Source organism: Plecotus auritus (genome assembly GCF_963455305.1).
Source record: "Plecotus auritus genome assembly, chromosome: X".
In the NCBI taxonomy this organism is placed as follows: Eukaryota; Metazoa; Chordata; class Mammalia; order Chiroptera; family Vespertilionidae; genus Plecotus; species Plecotus auritus.
Window position 1 is genome coordinate 5,852,755 of NC_137784.1, and position 21,181 is coordinate 5,873,935.

A 21,181-nucleotide genomic window follows, 5' to 3' on the forward strand; every position below is an offset into this window, starting at 1 on the left:
AAATGGGATAAGACAAATGTTGCAAAATATTAGCAACTGGCAAACCTAGGTCATTGTTTTTCAACCCCCACACTGTTGACATATGGGCCAATCTCCCTTTGTAATGGGGGCTGCTGTGCACCCTAAGACCAGTAGCAGCACCCCTGACCTCCACCCACTAGATGCCAGTAGCACTCCACCACCCCCAGCTGTAACCACCAAAAATGTGTCCAGACATTGCCAAATGTCCACTGGGGGGCAAAACCTCTCCTTTTTGAGAAATGTCTCTCTAGGTGAAGGGTACGGGGATAGTAGTTGCCCACTCCTTCCAGCTCTTCTGTATGATTCTTAAAGTGAGAAGTCAAGGAAACGAACAGTCTTGGTTGGGAGTATGAGCTTGCCATCCGTGGAGAGCTATTTCCGGCTAAGTGAACCTTGACCTGGAAAAGGAAAATGATTTCATAGCGAGGGAACTGATCAAGGCTTAATTTAGTATCGGTAAGGTTTAGATGTAAACCCTTTGATTTCAGTTGGGGGCCTTTGCATTGCAATTTTGTTTTCAGAAAAACAGAGGCATGCTGAGGCAGTAAGTTCCTGTTGACCTCCCTATTACCTTCTGGACTATAGCAGCCATCTCCTGAAATCGTGGACCTGCCTGGTCATTGTCATATTAGTTCTGTTGTAGGATGGTCCACAGCGACTGCTCTCCATTCCTTTGTGTGTTCAAACAAATGCTGTTAGGAAACAGTTTCTACGTGGCAGATCCTGCCCTCGATGTCAAATGTGGTTGCAGGTGGGATTTAATTAATGCTCATTGGCCATGGGTGAACTCAAAGGAGTCCCATGGGGGCCACGCTATACATTCCCATCATGTGGAGACAGATCCTCCAGCCAGTCCGCAGAAGAAGGGAATCTGAAACGTTATGTTATCGCTTCCATGTATTCAGGTCTCCCGCCCAAAGATTGGGTAATATTCCTATTTCTGTACGGTTTTGTGTATTTAGCAAAGCAAGTGCAACAAGACCACTTATATGTCTGCTCAGTCCACAGATAGTGTGTATTGCACACCTACCTACCATCGCCAAGTGCTGTGGCCTCCAGGGATATACAGATAAAGGAGAGCACCCGTGTCCCGGGGAAAATCGCAGTTGGCTAAGAGATATCACAGACAAAAAGAAGTCATTTCCATTCCAGGTGGGAGCTTGAATGAGAAGAGTTCAAGGTGCAACGAATTGATTAGCAAGTCAGTGTTTATGGAGCATTAGCTCAGTGCAGCATGTGGAATGTTTTTTAAGGTCTGAACGCTCCGTAGCTTATAATCTAGGAAGACACGGATTCACATGGGAAGCACATTAGTACTTCTAGAAGGTCATGCTACCTCCATGGTGCACCCAGCAGCTTCCCATAAGGACAGGGAAGCGAGGTCATCATTTTAGGGCAGGTGTATTCAGGGACTGTTCCTTTCAGAGGCTCACCTGCCACATGAGTTTTAGAGGAGGGGCCAATTTTGAAGAGTGTGGCCAGGAATGGGGAATCATAGCAGGGGAAGAAGAGTGTTTTACCCCAGTGAATAGCATGAACAAAGAAACGGAGACATGAACATGGAGGACATGTGTGTTCAGGGAATGACAAGAGCTTTGGTTTAAAAACCACAGAATATCCTTATACAAAATGAGTGCAAGACCAGGCTAGAAGAGATCTGATCCAGGTGATGGGGGGGTCTATTTCTATGTCGATGCTTCTGGTTTTTATTTTGTTCAGTCATATTTCAAGCACCTGGAACAGCAATGTGGGACATGCTAGGTACTTACTATTCGTTATATTTGTCAGTATGTGCAAGGAATTCCAACGGCAGCTCTTTGGGGACGCTGAATCCATGTAGTCCTTACCACACTTCCCCAAGGTGCTTAGTGTTACCCTAAGTTTCCAGACGATAAAGAAGATAAATCATCTTCCTCTTCTGATTTCACACCCATGGTAGCAGCCTGTACATCTTTACGTATCTTGCCTCTTTTCTTTTAAAAAATAGATTTTTATTGATTTCAGTGAGGAAGGGAGAGGGAGAGAGAGAGAAACATCAATGATGAGAGAGAATCATGGATCGGCTGCCTCCTGCAGGCCCCCCACTGGGGATGGAGCCCGCAATCCGGGCATGTGCCCTGACCGGGAATCCAACCTCGACCTCCTGGTTCGTAGGTCGATGTTCAACCACTGAGCCACACTGGCTGAGCCTAACCTCATTTCTTTTTCTTTTTTTCTTTTTAATTTACTTTAAGATCTTTCCAAATCTCTATACAAAGAAATGATTTTTCACAGATGCATAGTATTCCACTGCGTGTTCATGCCATAGTTTGGTTAATTTCTTCCATACTGATGGACCCTTAAGTCAAAGGCTGTACACATGTGCACTGCGGGAGAGACCCCTTTCTTGCCCTCCGTGGGGACTCCTAGACATGCACTGGGAGCCACCCATGTGTGTTTCCCTCCAGCAGCATGAACACTGTGTGTTTTCCAACTTAACATTCTCCCTCTACAGTTTCTCCAGTGAATCCACCAACATCCACAGGGAGTCCTAGCCCTTTCTGTGTCTTTTGAATAAAATAAAACTTGAACTACAAAAATAACACAAACTCGTGATGCAAAATATAGACAAAAACAGATGAAACCCCACCTCCGTCTCCCAGCCCAGAGACAGCCACTGGGAATCCATCCTTCCAGACTGTTCTCTCAGGCCTGCGGCCACAGATACTTTTATCGGTACATCCTATTGTGCACACTCTCTCTGTAACCAGTTATGTCTGTTAGTCTGATGGCTGAATGGCAGCCATTGTCTGAGCCATCATGGCAGCAACCAGCCCCTCTTGTTAAGCTGTTGTGAGATGTAAAATGGACCAGCCTGTGAAAATACCCAGAACAGTGGCTGCCTAATAGCAGTCATTAAACTCATATTACCCGCCTCCTCCCCCAACACACACTCTTACCTGCTTGCAGGCAGGAAGCTACCACTTTAATGCCTAAGATGCTGAGCCGGTACCAGCATGTACCTCAGACTCCTGTATTAATTCCATTCACACTGAGCTTCTGTTATATCCTGGATGCTGGTGTGAGGAAGAGACAGAGAAGGATGAAGAAGACCTGGTCCTTGCATATCCGCTGGCCCCGTATACACAGACAATAGCATTCTAGTAAAAGGGTCTCGGTTGTTGGTGGGCTGACTGTCCCCACATTTCGCTCTGGAGTGCCTCTCTGGCCATCCTTGGCCATCCTGGCCAGTCTGCATCTGTCTCCTGCAGTACATTTCAGGGCTAACTCTGATTGGCCTCCCGGATCCACAGAGCTGGAGAATCCAGTGTGCTAACGGGTGCAAATGCACTTTGCAAAAATCAAATGTCTCATTGAAGGCAGAGCTGCATCTGACTTTGATGGCCACCCCTGCGTGCAGTATTTGGGGACTCTACATATATGTCCTCAGACGCCCAGGATGTCTTGAGTATGTCACAGCATTTCATACAGAGTGAGGCTACAGTTTGTATGTCCAAATTTTTGGAAAGAGAACCTGTTAGCCTGGATTTAAGTCTCCTGGTAGTTCTCCCAGATCCCCAGTTAGGAAATGTAATTCAGTCAGCTGGTGAGAGGTTTGAATTGAAACTCGTGGTGTAGAATCACACAATCAGTTTTATTGTGTGGGTTGCGGATCCATGCAATGAAGCAGATGAAGAACATTAGAAAAAGGTTCAAATTTGGTTATGAAAATACACATCCCAATGTCTTTCACCAGAGGTAAACTCGTTTTAAAAAAATATATATTTTTATTGATTTCAGAGAGGAAGAGAGAGATAGAAACATCAATGATGAGAGAGAATCATTGATTGGCTGCCTCCTGCCCTCCTGCATGCCCCACACTGGGGATCGAGCCTGCAACCTGGGCATGTGCCCTTGATCAGAATCGAACCCGGGACCCTTCAGTCTGCAGGCCGATGCTCTATCCACTGAGCCAAACCAGCTAGGGCTACCATAGGTAAACAAACTCTTGATTAATACTGCTTTGGAGCTTGAGTGAAATGGTTTGGTGATGAACATATTTCTGAGTTTCTGCTTTTAGGAGGCTTAGCATGAATTTTTAAAGTAGTTTTCGCCTGCCTGCTTTCCCCCCTTTGCTGTATTTCCCTGTCCTCCTTGTCATAACAGAAGTGAAATCTTAAAAATAGTTGCTAGGCTGATTCTTACTCCTGTCTGCGTGGCCTTGATGGTATTTTCACCCAATCAGTGTAGCTTTCTTCTCAGCCGCCGGCCCTGGCAGCTGCTAATGAGGGCGCCTAGGATGGAAACCTTCCATCTTACAGGAGACTGCAATGCTGTGGCTACTGGTTGAATGAAGAGAGTTATGTTCTTCTAAAAAACAAATACTTTTTTTTTTTTGCCTTAGCCGGTGTGGCTCAGTGGATAGAGTGCCGGCCTGCGGACTGAAGGGTCCCAGGTTCGATTCTGGCCAAGGGCATATGCCTGGGTTGTGGGCTCGATCCCCATTGGGGGTGTGTAGCAGGTAGCCGATCAATGATTCTCTCTCATCATTGATGTTTCGATCTCTCTATCTCTCTCCCTTACTCTCTAAAATCAATAAAAATGTATTTTAAAAAAATAAAATAAAAAACAAATACATTTGTATTGATTTCAGAGAGGAAGGAGAGGGGGGAGAGAGAAACATCAGTGATGAGAGAGAATCATGGATCGGCCGCCTCCTGCACGCCCCCTACTGGGATGGAGGCCGCAGCCCAGGCCTGTGCCCCAACGGGGAATCCTGGTTCATAGGTCAACGCTTAACCATTGAGCCGCACGGTTGGGCCGAGAAAGTTATGTTGTGAGAGAAAAGAGCAGGCAGCCTGATTCAGAACAGGCCTGAGCATCAACAGAATCATTAACTGCAACCAAAACACTGGGTTGTTTAGTCAGTTACTCATGGGGACACGAAACCTTGTAGGACAGGACCCCCTCCCCCCTCATGGGGCACACCAAGGTGGTCCCCGAAGGAACGAGGCCTCCACCAAACTTGGAGCTTTGTAAATTCTTCCAGAACCATCTTTGGTTCGTTTTTCTCAGGCCCTCCCTGCTCTCTTGCCTGGACCCCCCATTGCACGTCCACCTTGAATGTCATCTGCTCGCACGTTGCGTGAAATTAATTCTGTTATTTGGTGGGTACCAGAACCCAAGCTCCATTTAGAGCAAAATAAATGAAAAAATACTTTACATTTTGTAACACCATCTGTAAGACTAAACAGCCTTAGGTTCTTCGGAAATAATCTCTGTGAGTCCACAGAAATAAGGAGGGTCAAGTCGGGGTCATGTTGGATTTGCTTGGACGTGTGTTGTCATTCTCTGTCAGGGATGAATACCTGAATAGATGTGGCTTATCTGAAATGGACATGATAATTAACTTCTCAATCCCCATTCCTGAGGACTCAGCTTAATCCTGGCTCCTGGCTGGAAATACTACCAGGCGTGTAAGGAAGCCCGGAAGTTGAAGTCAGACCTCATTAACGTACAGTGTAAGTCAAGCATGTCAAACTCGCGGCCTGCGGGCTGCATACCTAGTTTATGTGGCCCGTGTTAGCCTTTGAGTTTGACATGCTCGGTGTCCGTGATATGGATTTTGGAGTAGGAAGCCTCAGGCTTATGTCCTGGGTACGCTTCTAACTAGTTGTACGATACCAGCAGGAGCTTTGCATGGGTGAGTTTGGGTGGGCTCTAGCCTCCTCACCCCCCATTTCCATGCCAGCACAATGGAGGTCAAACACAGTCTCCCTTCCAGCTGGATGGCTGAGCCCATCTCCCTCCGGGGAGGAGATCTGGTGCCTCCACTGGACATTGAGCCTCGCTTTCTTCACCTTTAGAATAGGCTCATTGTTGCTTTCCCGCGCACTTTGTTGCTTACTGAGGCAGGCCTGTGAGTACCCAAGGAATCCTGTCTGTAGAAGTGCTGTTGAAACTTGGAGGTCAAATACAAAAGTTATCTTCATTCTATTAGAACCACTTGTAACCCAGCGTGTGGTCTGATGGTACGTCCTGAATGAGTCCAGCTCTGTCCGGCGGGGCGTTCTGCATCTCACTGAGCTACGGATCGTGGCCGTGAGCTCGGTGTTGCTTCCATTTGACACAAAAACTGAAACCCAGAAAGACCAAGTCATTTGCCCAAAGCCGTGCAGCCATTAGTGGCAAACCTGGGATTTGAAGTCATTCTCTGTGACGTAAAGATATAATCTATATATATATAAAAGCCTAAGTGATTGTTAGGACTGGTCACCTGCTCGACCAGTTGCTATGACACACACTGACCACCAGGGGGCAGGCGCTCAACGCAGGAGCTACCCCCTGGTGGTCCGTGTGCTCCCACAGTGGGAGCGCCTGCTCAGCCAGAAGTCAGGCTCACGGCTTGCGAGAACGGCTGTGGTGGCAGGAGTCTCTCCTGCCTCTGCAGCAGCACTACAGAGCGGTGGCAGGCGCAACAGGGACGTATTGAGTGGGAGCGGTGTGGTGTCTGGCGTGGGCTCGGGCTCCTCCCCGGCTGCCTGCCAATTCACTCACTACTACATCCCTCGGGGGATGTCAGGCTGCCGGTTTCGGTCCAATCACCACAGGGGTCCTGAAATGCCAGAGAGCGCCGGCCAGGCTGAGGGACCCCACCAGTGCATGAATCCGTGCACCAGGCCTCTAGTCCATCATAATTAGGCTTTGTGTGGAAACTTTGAGAAGGCTTGTTTTTTGTTTTAAGTGTATTAAGCACCAAGTATATGTTCAATTCTGAGCTCAGAATCATACACTCCTTATGTCACGAGCTACGCGGGGCACATTGTCATTGATGCGGGATCATTCTGTGTTCTGGGGCATGCTCTGCATTGAAGGATGTGCAGCAGCATCCCTGGTCTCATCGCTGAGCCCCTCCCCTAGCTGTGACAGCCACCAATGTCTCTAGACATTGCCATATGTCTCCCTGAGCCAAAATCACCCCCAGAAAGAATCACTAAGTGAGACTAATTCCAGTTTCCAGGTAATGAAAATATAGTAGAAAGAGTTTAGCATCCAGGGTCACAGAGCTAGTGAATAGCAGGATTTGAATCTGACTCTAGACTCTGGAAACTTCTCATCTTCCTTTGCCCTGGCATCTTCCTTTTTTTCTTTTTTGTTTTGTTTGTTTGTTTGTTTGTTTGTTTTTGTTAATCCTCACCCGAGGATATTTTTCCATTGATTTTTTAGGGCGAGTAGAAGGGAGAGGGAGAGATGGAGAGAAACATCGATGTTAGAGAAACACATCGATCGGTTGCCTCCTGCATGAGCCCCGACTAAGACCTTGACCGGAATCAAACCCAGGACCCTTCAGTCCTCAGGCCAACACTCTATCCACTGAGCCAAACCGGCTAGGGCTACACCATCCTTTTATCTGATACTGAGCTGTGTTTCCTGGGAAACTCAGGTCACCGTAGCAGCCTACAGGTCATTTCTAAGCCTTCCTCCTCCTAGGTCAGTTTTGCCCTCAAGATTTGGTCCAGGGCTGAGAGGTGTGCCCGCAGGAGGAGACCCTGGGTCGCTCACCCATGGTCCCAACACTAATAGCTCTGCAACTTTGCCTGTCCCCTTCGCAGCTGCTGTCTCTTCATGCATCAAGATCTTTTTTGTCAGGACAGTTTCAATCTGTTGCTGAGAATAGATGGGTGAAGCACAAAGTTGCAAACCAGTTCAGTGAGTCCTGGGGAGTTTCCGGAGGGCCTGAAATAGCCCTGCCGATGTAGGTCGCTATTTTTAAGGCTGAGCTAAGTGTTTGAAAGTGGCTCACACAGCCATGATCTCGAGTTGAAGTCACAGAACATCGGACTTGCAAGGAATCTCGAGGCTGGGCCGAGACCAGTGGAAATTGACCCTCTGCACACACAGCTGGGATTCCTGGCTCCTGGGGAAAAGTGTCTAATATTTTCTTCTCCTTTGAGAGCAACTTAACCTTACAGAGGTGTTACTGGGGCTAGTTTTAACCCGTTCTTGCCAGACTAGGGGGAAAAAAATAGATGATGATCCTTCTGTCCTTTTTCTATTTTGAGACTGGATAAAACCATTGTTCGGGCATCGCTCCCCAGAGGCCTATATCTCTCCAGGGTTACAGAGAGCTTTATTTGGCAGAGTCTTTATAACACTTAGGATATTGTGAGCCAGGCAACATAGAATCCTTAGCACAGAGCTTGGCATCGAATAATCCCTTAATAAATGTCAGGAGTTGTTAACAACTTGTCTCTCTTCAAAATAGAGCCCATTCTTTTTACTATTATTTTAAAAAATATTTTTATGGATTTCGGAGCGGAAGGGAGAGGGAGAGAGGGAGAGAAACATCCATGATGAGAGAGAAGCATGGATCGGCTACCTCCTGCACTCCCCCCAGTGGGGATCAAGCCCACAACCTGGGCATGTGCCCTGACCAGGAATCGAACTGTAACCTCCTGGTTCATAGGTTGACGCTCAACCACTGAGCTACACTGGCCAGGCCATGCTAAACACTTTTGCAAACTCATTTAATATTTTCCCAAAGACGAGGTCCCATTACCGCCATGTTAGAGAGGAGTGGCTGGGACTGGGGATTCGAGAGGCTGTTTTAGTTGCTCAAGTTTATGGAAAGTAAGTGGCAGAGCCGGGAGGGATCCAGGAAGAGTCTGATTTCCACACAGAGGCTCTCAGACTTGAGTGGGCCCCGGCCTGGCCCGCAGGCTTGGTGACATGGACTGCTGGCTCAGCCCCGGGGCCTCCAGTTTGCAGTAGGTCTTGGGTGGTTGCCAAGAATTTGCATTTTTACCAAGCTCCTAGGTGCTGCTGCTGCTGGTCCTGAGACCACCCTTGCTGCTCTAGGGGCCATGCCCTTGACCGGCACCCCCTGCTACTCCTATTTAATAAGTACCTGAGGGGCTTTAAAGCCAAACAGCCAGGACCTCTGCTTTTATCTTCTTTGTAAATATAATTTTTATTGATTTCAGATAGGGAGGGAAAGAGAGAGAGAAAGAAACATCAATGATGAGAGAGCATCATTGATCGGCTTTTTCCTGTACGCCCTCTACTGGGGATCAAGCCCACAACCCAGGCAGGTGCCCTCGACCAGAATAGAACCCGGGACCCTTCAGTCCGCAGGCGGATGCTCTATCCACTGAGCCAAACCAGCTAGGGCAGGATATATATCTATATCTATATCTATATCTATATCTATATCTATATCTATATCTATATCTATATCTATATCTATATCTATAATATGCACTGGCCCTGTTGCTGCTCTACAAGGGGCCACCTCTTTGCCTCTGGGTAGAAAGAACTGTGTCTTCAGCAGTGATTGGATGGGCGGCATTTGGGAGTGGTGAGGAGTTTAGTGCAGCCATAGAGATGGGATTCGGAAAAGGTTGCTGGAGCATCTTCCCAGCAGAGAGAGTAAACTGTCAGCTTCCAGGATGGCTGTTGTTGTTGGGGTGGCCTTCCAGTAAGCACACTGCATAGAGCGGCAGCCAAGTCCCCCCAGTTATGACCTGCACCCTTGTTTTTTCTGCAGACTCTTATTGTTACATATGCACAAACACTATTATCTTTGTTCTACCCTCACTTTTAATTTTTTGAGTTCTACTCATGCCTTTCTGACCCATGTATTTTTTTTTAAAATATGTTTTTATTGATTTTTAAAAAAATATATTTTATTGGTTTTTTACAGAGAGGAAGGGAGAGGGATAGAGAGTCAGAAACATTGATGAGAGAGAAACATCAATCAGCTGCCTCCTGCACACCCCCCATGGGGGATGTGCCCGCAACCAAGGTACATGCCCTTGACCGGAATCGAACCCGGGACCCTTCAGTCCGCAGGCCGACGCTCTATCCACTGAGCCAAACCGGTTTCGGCAACAACTGCTGTTTCTTGACCTGAATTAACTCAATTAGTGTTTGTGGATTTTTCCAGTAGCTTCACTTGGTGTTTCATGACCAAAGGATTTATGGGGAAACAACTTTGTGGACTGTTGCTTACAACTTCCTGAACATTCTGGACAGGACACAATGTAGCTCATAATAAAATGCAGGCTTCCTCCAGCTCCTTATTACAGTTCTTTAATTTACATGTCAATTATATTAGGAAGGCTGTGTCTTTCTTTTAGTGGTTTAGATTCTGGGAGTGGAGGGTTGGGAGAAGGGAAGAAAGGAAAAGAGAAGAGAAAAGACAGTGTACTGTGTTTGTCTTCAAAAGTTAGCCGAGCCCTAGCCGGGTCGGCTCAGTGGATAGAGTGCTGGCCTGCGGACTGAAGGATCCCAGGTTTGTTTGTGTTTTTTAAATATATATATTTTTATTGATTTCAGAGAGGAAGGGAGAGGGAGAGAGAGATAGAAACATCAATGATGAGAGAGAACCATTGACTGGCCGCCTCCTGCACGTCCCCTACTGGGGATTGAGCCCGCAACCCAGGCATGTGCCCCGATTGGAATCGAACCGGGGACCCTTCAGTCCGCAGGCTGATGCTCTATCCACTGAGCCAAACCAGCTAGGGCAGGATCCCAGGTTTGATTCTGGTCAAGGGCACTTGCCAGAGTTGTGAGCTCAATACCCGGTAGGGAGCGTGCAGGAGGCAGCCGATCAATTATTTTCTCTCATCATTGATGTTTCTCTTTCTGCTTCTTCCTTCCTCCCTGAAATCAATCATATATATATATATATATATATATATATATATATATATATATATATATATATAAAATAAGTTAGCTGTCCTGGGAAAGGTGAATATTCGGGTACAGTACATAAATGAATAATCCAGAATAAATTGTTGTGCTCTCTACATAGGCCTCCTTTCACTTTCAAGAATATTCTTTGTGGCACCTCACACTGTACGAATCCTTTTCAAGCCTTTGTTATAGAGGACATACTGTGTTCATACCCCTCCGGGCTGGTTCTTTTTGCGGGGCGGGGGTGGGGGGGCCTTAGAAAGCATTCACATGCTAGTGCAGAGAAATTGGCGGTTTCGGGGTCCCTCGGGGTGGAAATTCATGTGTTTTCTTGCTGCAGGAAAGCAGCACCTTTTGTAAAGCACCGCCTGGGGAATCGGCTACTGCTGACTTTTGCATGAAGAAGAGGAACAAACACTCTTTCCATGTCTTTGTTTTTTAATAGTCATCCGGGCAAGAAATCACCCCGCCGTGCGTTCTAAATTTGCCAGACCCGTGTTAAATGTGTGAGCGCTCGCTCACCACACTTCATGAAGGATGTGGGAAGACCGACAGGAAGTTCAAGATCGAGGGAGGCGGTTAAAATGATGCAAAAGAGTCCCTCTCCCCAGTACTTACAGGAAATGGGCTTGTTTCTCCAGAGAGTAGTACTGGGTCATGGTCAGGTGCATGAGGTGGGGGGAGGGTTGCGGTGCATTACCCTGCAGCCTGGACAATGAAATCTCCCCTCATTACAGAGAGGTGGACACCCCTGCCTGACCAGCGAGGCTCAGTGGGTGAGCGTGGACCTAGGAACCAGGAGGTTATGGTTCTGTTCCCGGTGAGGGCACAGGCCTGAGTTGCAGGCTCGATCCCCAGTGGGGGGCGTGCAGGAGGCAGCCAATCCATGATTCTCTCCCATCATTGGTGTTTCTCTCTCTCCCTCCCTCCCCCTTCCTCTCTGAAATCAATAAAAAATATTTTTTTTAAAGAGAGGTTGACAAATAAAAATAAATAATAACAGAAAGGTTGACACTCCCATTTGGGGTGTTGTTCACATGAGATGTGCCCTTGATAGTGTAATTTGTGAATGTTGTGCGTGGCCTAGGAGGCGAGGCGGGGTATTGACTGGCGGATGGTGAGGCCTGGACAGGTCACCGCGCTCCTGCCCACACTCTTTGGTGCCGGCCTGCCATTGGGAGCTGCCCAGGCCGCTTGCAGGCCATCCAGGGAGTTAGTGCACCTGGAGTGAAAGGCCAGGCCATCCACGGAGTTAGTGCACCTGGAGTGAAAGGCCAGGCCATCCACGGAGTTAGTGCACCTGGGGTGAAAGGCCAGGCCATCCAGGGAGTTAGTGCACCTGGAGTGAAAGGCCAGGCCATCCAGGGAGTTAGTGACCCTGGAGTAAAAGGCCAGGCCACCCAGGGACTTAGTGACCCTGGAGTGAAAGGCCAGGCCATCCACGGAGTTAGTGCACCTGGAGTGAAAGGCCAGGCCATCCACGGAGTTAGTGCACCTGGAGTGAAAGGCCAGGCCATCCACGGAGTTAGTGCACCTGGAGTGAAAGGCCAGGCCATCCACGGAGTTAGTGCACCTGGAGTGAAAGGCCAGGCCATCCACGGAGTTAGTGCACCTGGAGTGAAAGGCCAGGCCACCCAGGGAGTTAGTGCACCTGGAGTGAAAGGCCAGGGGATGCGCAGTATTGCTCAGCCCTCTGCGGGAGTCTTGGGCATGGGTGAGAGGTCCGTGGAATTTCTGCAGGCGCCCCACCACGGGGCTCAGGCCTCTGGTTAGGGATGCTGACTACCTGCTCATCACGCGGAGTCCCTTCCCCCTTCCCTCTTCATCTTGGAAAGCCACTGTGGCAGCAAATTCTCTGTAGCCTCTCCTTCCATGTTGCTGATGAGGCAACCTGTCAAAGCTAACATGCGGATTTTTGCTGCAAATGACGCGGAGAGTTGGTCTAGGGCCGTGGTCGGCAAACTGCGGCTCACGAGCCACATGCGGCTCTTTGGCCCCTTGAGTGTGGCTCTTCCACAAAATACCACGGCCCGGGCGAGTCTATTTTGAAGAAGTGGCGTTAGAAGAAATTGAAGTTTAAAAAATTTGGCTCTCAAAAGAAATTTTAATCGTTGTACTGGTGATATTTGGCTCTGTTGACTAATGAGTTTGCCGACCACTGGGCTAGGGCTGAATGGCGCACCTTGCTTGCAGTGCGGTTACACGCGTGGAAAGTTTGCCTGTTTTGGGAGGCGTTCAGGATACTGAGGCTTGGGTTGTTTGACCCCAAGACCCATAAAACTGGGAGTTTATTTTGACTTGTGTGTTTACTATATTGTGGGGTGATAGCCACTGACTAGTACGTGCCAAACTGTCCTAGTATCCTTTCTCAGTAATGCTCGGTTCGTGGAAAATGTGCCAAACTTTTACTCACAATTGGCTTGTGTGTCCTCAGGAAACACTTCCTCCTGCTGAGCCCTTCATTGCTTCCTCATCTGTAAAATGGGATAAGTACATTCACCTCCCAGGGCCTCCGAAAAAGCAAGCAAGAGCCCAGCCGGTGTGGCTCAGTGGTTTTCTGGCATAAATCAAACCACTCTCCAGTATCAGACCCGGGCCTTTAAAAATCTGTCAAATGCAAGATAAGTGTGTGGTAATAATTTGAAGAGAAAACACATACCCACACCTTATATAGCTGAAAATACTGGTGGGAACTGAGCACTCCAGGGTCATTAAGTGGGGGGTTCTTGAATTGAGGTTCATAGACCAGGGGGAGTCTCTAAACCACGCACGTCAGACTCAAAGGCTAACGGGCCATATAAACAAGGTTTACGTTTCTGTGGGCCGCAAAAACACAAAAGCTTCCATTTTCATAGAAACATAGGTTTATTTTGATAGAGACATGCTGAACACAAAGGGCTGAAATAAATGAGTCATCGTTAACATAAAGTAATAGAACATTTTAATAAAAATTCATATTTTTTCTTGAACATTAACTTACCAGACACTGAATAACTCACTAATTAATAAGCGTAACACAAATAAGCCTATTTTTCTTGTTCTCTGAAAGCGAAATATTTCCTGTTCCACACACCAAACAAGTCAGTCCAAGACTAATGACGTGGCCATTGGCTACTAGAATATTCGCTGCTGGTATTAGTGGAGAGAAATGGTGCGCCTGTGCGTAAGGCGCGTAAGGGAAATGAATGCAACACGATGATAGTCATCAGTCATTAGTGAACGCTGTAGTTCGTTATTAATAATGATGTATAACAGGACATTGTAAAAATTAAGTTAGGAAATTTTTACTAAAACATTTCTTACATACTGTTATATTGGCCGGGCCGCAAAAAATATTCACTGTGGGCCGCATGCGGCCCGCAGGCCACAAGTTTGACATGCTTGCTCTAAACCCTTTTAGAGGTTAGGTCAACTAGCCCGGCCCATGTCACTCAGTGGTTGTGTGTCACGGTTTGCTTCTTGGTCAGGGCACATGCCCGGGTTGTGAGCTTGATCCCCAGTAGGGGGCGTGCAGGAGGCAGCTGTTCGATGATTCTCTCTCCTCATGGATGTATCTCTCTCCCTCTCCCTTCCTCTCTGAAATCAATAAAGACAGATTAAAAAAAAAAAAAACAAGAGTAAGCAAGATTCTATATAGAAAAGTACAAAGCATGATACCTGACACAAAATATTGACATAGTCAGCTGGGATACAGCCCAGTTATGAGGAGCGGGTCTTATGCGCCTTCTGGAGCGTCTCAGAGGAAATGTCAGGAGTCCATTGCAATGATGCTTTTCTTCCTTTCGTTCTTCTTTTGCAGCCACAGGACGAAGTCTTCAGGCTGGCCACCTCCCTCGGGAACCTGGGGCTTGAACCAGGTTCCGCCCTATGGATGGGAGATGACGGCGAACCGGGATGGCCGGGACTGCTTCGTCAGGTAGGTGGCAGAGACGACGTAACAGCAAGATCTCTGGCTCTCGGATGTCTCTGTTTGACCCTCTACTCAGGAGAATTAACAGACTTCAGTTAGGGACTCATGGGCCTTGGGAGGCCATGACACAAACAACTTGGTTTCCTGTGTTCTCTGTATCTTGTGACATGGCTTTGCTTTGTTCGTGGACAAGCACCGTCTTAAAGTGACAGTTCCCGACAGGGCATGGGAACCGTGGGCCAGAACAGAAGTTTTCCTTCCTAAATCCAAGGCCAGCTGGACTCACTGTCGGAGGCGAACACAAAAGTTTGCCATGAGGACTATCATTGAGAATGCTTTCTAGAAATAGTCAGTACCGAAATGTAACTGCCTCACCTATGACTAGAAAAGTCTGCTCAAAGGATTGTGCCCATAATGGATTGGGTCACACATTTCTCACAGTGATATTGTTACCAGGAAACCCCCGGTTGGGCTCGGGCTGCCTGTCGCTGTGTCTAATCACGAAGGCAGGGTTGAATCATATAAGGCATTTATTGAGAAGGCCAGCCAACCAGGAAGACAGGGTGTCTTACAGCAAGGTGGCGGGGACAGGATGATAAAAGGGAGTGGGCTGGGGTGCTACGTGCACGCTTGGGGGTCTGCAGATGTCAGCTATTGTCCTTAGTCATCAGGCGATGAGATGATGTGGACAAGATGATGTTTTGACTGCTGGTGGGTCGGCCTGACCATGCTTATCTGTTCTGCTTGCTGGATTCACAGCTGAGTCACCTCCCCAGTCACTTCGCACATGCCTTGAAAAGGAAACTTTAAGAAAAACTTAACTCCCTATTCACTTATCAGAGACTTAACCCCCTATTTACATAAGTCTATGTGTTCTAAGATTTAAAATAATATGATTACTTTTCAGATTAATTCAGGTACTCTATCTATCAGATTATAAGTCCCCCTTATCAATATTGGGTAAGATTTTGGATTGTTGTGGAAGCTCCTATTTTTAATTCTGGTAAAATATATATAACATAAAATTTGCCATTTTTAGCCAGTTTTAATTGTACCAATTAGTGCCATTAAGTATGTTCACAATGTTGTGCAACCATCACCAGTACCCACTTCTAGAACTTTTTCTTATCATTTCCAACAGAAACTCTGTACCCATTAAACCAGTGGTCACCAACCTTTTGGACCTCACGGACCACCAGTAGTCCGCGGACCACCGGTTGGCGACCGCTGCATTAAACAATAACTTCCTATTCTCCCTCTCTTACCCCGGTAAACTCTATTCTACTTTCTGTCTCTATGAATCCGTCTATTCTAGATAATCACCTAAGTGAAACCATATAGTGTTTATCCTTTTGTGTCTGGCTTATTCCACTCAGCATAATGTCCTCAAGGTTCATCCATGCTGTAGCACATATCAGAATTTCATTTCTTTTTAAAACTTAATAATTCTCCTTGTATGGGTATATATCATTTGTTTATCCATTCATCTGCCAATGGATCATTGGGGTTCTTGTGAACAGTGCTTCTATAAACACCGGTGTACAAGTTTCTGTTTGTGTCCCTGTTTTCCACTTTCTTGGGGATCTAGTTGGGAGCGGAATTGCTGTATCATATGCCAATTCAGAATTTACCTTTCTGAGGACCCACTACACATTTCCACAGTGCTCTGATGGTTTGCAGTTGTATGAGAAGAATACTTATATAACACTTCTCAAAACAGCAAGGGTCTGCCCTGCTTTCTTCTCCAACCTAAGTGAAATTCTTAATTATGAGAAATTAGTGACATAGATTTGCAATCCGGAAGCACAGTTTTCCCTGGTCTAATACAATTGAGCAGAGATTGGTGGCCAAGGGGAACAAATTTTCACACCGCGGGATGCATTGTTTTATGGAGGCTCATCATGAGAGGTGGGGAATCATTTTTATAAGAATTAAAATACCTGCCAAGATTGGGGATTTGATCTCTTGGGCATCCCGCACCTTCATGTTTGGATTGTTGGAACGTAGCTAAGGAAACAATCACATGTTTCCCAGTCTTAGCAGCTCAAATCTCTTCCCTTCCTAGAATTGTTGTGGAGGGGAGAGAACGCCCCTCTTCAAAGTACAGTTGGGGGCTGAAGGGCTTGCCTCCTGGGTCCCTCCTGGGAAATTCAGGTTGCCCTTGAACAGGACCCACTGCAGGGAGCCCTCATGTTGCTAGAAAGGTATTTTTATACTGCATTGTGCCATCTATTTTGTAACATGGTTACGGGTTTATATAATAGACTCAGTTGTGGTGGCCTAGATACTTTGATTGGAAACAGTAAAAATTTCTGGCAAAAATAAAATAAAATTTTCAGCCCTAACTGGTTTGGCTCAGTGGGTAGAGTGTTGGCCTGCAGACTGAAAGGTCCCAAGTTCGATTCTAGTCAAGGGCATGTACCTTGGTTGCGGGCACATCCCCAGTAGGAGGTGTGCAGGAGGCAGCTGATCGATGATTCTCTCCCATCAATGTTTCTGACTCTCTATCCCTCTCCCTTCCTCTCTGTAAAAAATCAATAAAATATATTTAAAAAAAATAAAATAAAATTATAAAAAACATGGATCATGAATTTATGAAGGTATAGCTCAGACTTCTCCACTCACAGTGGGTTTTTCTTTTTCTCTGGTAGATTTGGGTTCTAGGCTATTTGATCAATAGATTAAAACCAAGACTAGCCCTGGTGTCATTTTAACACGTACAATGGCCTAATGCCAGCTGTTGAATGTGTAAGAGCCATTCATCAAACGGTAAGTTTTAGAACCAGATTATCAACATCACTTTTCCAAATCTGTGGGTTTTTTTGTTTTTGTTTTTTACTTTGAAAAGTAAATTTTCACAATCCTCAGAGACACTGTTTTAAGATGTCAAGAACAGTAGTACTTTGGCCTGGCTCATGTTGCTCAGTGGGGATCATCAACCTATGAACCAGGAAGGAAGTCAAGGTCTGATTCCAGTTCAGGGCACATGCCCAGGTTGCGGGCTCGATCCCCAATAGGGGGCGTGCAGGAGGCAGCTGATCAATGATTCTCTCTCATCATTGATGTTTCTATCTCCCTCTCCATCTCCCTTCCTCTCTGTGAAGTCAATAAAAACATAAATTTTTTTTTAAATGTGGCTACTAGTGTATTTAAAATCACCTGTTTGCCTTGCATTATTAAAAAACGCACACCACAGTAGTACTTTGGAAATTATTTGTACTTTCCTCGTCACTAATGACTTTTCCAAATAATGAGAATCATTTTTATTTGGTGTTTTTTTTTTTACCTACTGAGTAATGTCCATTATAAAGAGATACTCTAATTACCTGAGTTTCTGGGGACCCCCAGTTTGCCGTGTGGAGTCTGTCTCTACTCATTAGTTGTAGAAGTTAAAATGAACAACTTGAAAGTGAATCCATGGCTAGTAATTAGCACCTTTGCATTTAATTTTTCACTCTTTCACATTGTCTCTTTGAAAGAGACTAGATGTCTTCTTTTTTTTTTTTCTTTTTTTTCTTAAATATATTTTTCTCTTTTCTCTCTCTAAAATCAATTTTTAAAAAAAAAACATCCTCTGGTGAGGATTTAAAAAAGTCAAAAAGTCATGTAACTCAAACATTTACTGACTCTTACTTTTAAAACAGGTAAATGCTAAATACTAAATAAATGAATATTAATAAGTTTCTAAGATAGAATAATTTTATTGACAGAACTTTCCCAGCTCAATAAAACCCACACAGTTTGTGTGAATTCCTGATATGATGAAAATCCCAAAGTTAATCGATGATCAGTCCTCTTTTTATCATTATTGACTTTAGAGAGAGAAAGGAAGCGGGGGGAGAGAGAGAGATTTGTTGTTCCACTTATTGATGCATCCATTGGTTGATTATTGTACATGCCCTGACCAGGGATCGAACCTGCAACCTTGGAATATCAGGACAATGCTCTAACTACTGAACTGTCTGGCCAGAGCCTAGATGATTGATCGTAATCCAGAAGTAGCTCTCTATTCTTTGTATGTAAGAAAAACCCCAACAAAACCAAGTTTGTTTGGAGAGATGAAAAACCAATGATGCCACAATGACTGTTAGTCATTCTTACATTCAAGGTGGGCCGTGCGTACTACACAGATATTTCTGCTGAGCAGGGCTGCAAATACGTATAATAATTATAGAATAGAGAGCATCCTGTTATTTATTTTCCATTCTTTAGTTAAATGGAATGACAGCATGTTTGTACATGGGGGTGGGGAGAGTTAATGCCAAAATAATACGCTTCATAAGTTTGGGGGTTTGATGTTTGTAGATGGAGGCAAATGTTAAAACAAGGAACATATTAAAACCCTAGCTGGCAAGATTGATTATGAAGAGGTGAGTCGGAGTCTGTGGATAGGCATGGCGTGGGGGAGATTTCCACGTTCTAAGTTTTCAAGGCTTCTGTTTTCCTTTTGTAACCCGCTGGTGTTCTGGCCCCCTTCGCCCTGTGAGCCTATAAAAGTAGTCCTACGTGCGTATTGGACAAGACACACTGTTCTATCCTTCTGCCCGCAATTCCCATGGTGGGCAATTAAACAGGGTCGGCATCTTCTTAATGCAGAATTCAATTCTGAAACCTGAACAATGGAGATTAGTAATGAGACGTGGAAACTTCCACTTGATCCTCCAATATCGACTTAGCCCAACTGGGGAGGAAGTTAGCCATTCTGATCCACCAGTCAGTTCTGTGGTCAATGTGCAGTGTATTTTGGGCCTATCCATCTCCAGGAAGGCCTAACCCGAAAAGAGGCAAGCCCCCTTTTGTGTTAATCACAACAGAAGACAGTCAAGTCAGGGTGGCAGGATTCTGTCATCATGGAAATGAGAAATGGTGCCCGGCCAGTGTGGCTCAGTGGTAGAGCATGGAACTATGAACCAGGAGGTCACTGTTTGATTCCAGGTCAGGGCACATGCCCAGGTTGCAGGCTTGATCCCCAGTAGGGGGCATGCAGGAGGCAGCCGACCCATGATTCTCTCATCATTGATGTTTCTATCTCTTTCTCCCTCTCCCTTCCTCTTTGAAATGAATAAAAATCTATAATAATAAAAGTGTAATATGCTAATTAGACCAGACAGCCGAACAACCTTCCGGACGACCTTCTGGACGACCTTCTGGACGAGGCCAGGGCTGCGAGGGCCAAGCCCCTTCCACAAATTTTGTGCATCAGGCCTCTAGTATATATACACTGAGTGGCCAGATTATGATGACCTCTGAACGCATAATAATCTGGCCACTCAGTGTATATCCTATAGAATAAAAGGCTAATATGCAAATTGTCCCCTCGACCAGGAGTTCGACCAGCAGGCAGGCCTGCCAACCACCCATGTTCCCTCCCCCTGGCCAGGCTGGCTGGACCCCACCCATGCACGAATTCATGCACCAGGCCTCTAACATATATATATGTATACTGAGTGGCCAGATTATTATGCATTCAGAGATCATAATAATCTGGCCACTCAGTGTATATTTTAAAAGAAATGCCAAAGCCTTACCTCATTTGTATGTGTGATTCTCAAAGTATTCCCCCAGCCGTGGGCAAACTACGGCCCGCGGGCTGGATCCGGCCCGTTCGGCTGTTCTATCTGGCCCGCGGAGCCGAAAGAGCGAAGGTTTCTCTTGCTCTCCCCTCTGCTCCTTTACTTTGAATTTATATTAGTTCACACAAACACTCCATCCATGCTTTTGTTCCGGCCCTCCGGTCCAGTTTAAGAACCCATTGTGGCCCTCGAGTCAAAAAGTTTGCCCACCCCTGCTCTAGGCTCTGCTTAGTCTAATTCAAGTGTCCCAAAGAGGGAAGAAGCCATTGATTACCTTCAAACATTGTTTTGTAATTTTAGGACTATTCTTCCGTATTTTTTCTCGATCTTTACCCCAAGATTTCATAAGAAGTCTCACTGTTATTCTGCGGATGAGACCCTCAGTCTCTTAGTCTGTGATATTTCTTCTTGAACTTTTCCTTCTCTAAATGTTTTGTAAAGAGTCAAGAAGAGTTCCATTATAAAGATGGATGTGGGTATCATGGCTGCATCCACTGCCTTGTCACAGTCTCATATTTGAAGCAGATGTCAATTTCCTACTTTGTCAAGCCTACATTTTTAATGCACATCCGACAAAAGACAAATGCATCTGAGAGATTACACAAGTTGTTACCCTTTGTTTGGGATAATAAAATGCAGATCTTTCTGGAAATCAACTGTTCTGCCAATAAAAGAAATGAGAGATATCTAATTGAGTTAGATTGCTCTATTATTTTGTTAGGTTTTAAATATCCAGAGTTGAAAGCTGGCTCATTTATTTACAGACAGACAGACCGACAGACAGATAGAAAGAATTGGCATTGTATTAAAGAAGAGGCCATTTGCCTCACATTTGTGGTTTGGGGAAGAATTCTTAAATAAAATATATCGCTTGCAGTGCACACAATGAATTCTGCATAACGTGCAGATAATTGCCTAATGGCGAGAGCAAATGCCATTTAGTTAAATGAATTCCTTAGGATGCGAGCATCCAGTCAAGAGGAGGAAGGTAGATTGT

At 45.8% G+C, this 21,181-nt stretch overlaps 1 protein-coding gene across 4 annotated transcripts in view; it reads left to right on the forward strand.

Annotated features, from left to right (window-relative positions):
• FRMPD4 (FERM and PDZ domain containing 4) overlaps positions 1-21,181 on the forward strand; it is a 529,962-nt gene that overhangs the window by 308,377 nt on the left and 200,404 nt on the right. For all 4 annotated transcript variants that reach the window (XM_080652462.1, XM_080652460.1, XM_080652461.1 and 1 more), the window contains exon 2: positions 14,501-14,617. In XM_080652462.1, the coding sequence (XP_080508588.1) occupies positions 14,501-14,617 (117 nt within the window). The remainder of the gene's footprint in view (positions 1-14,500; positions 14,618-21,181) is intronic.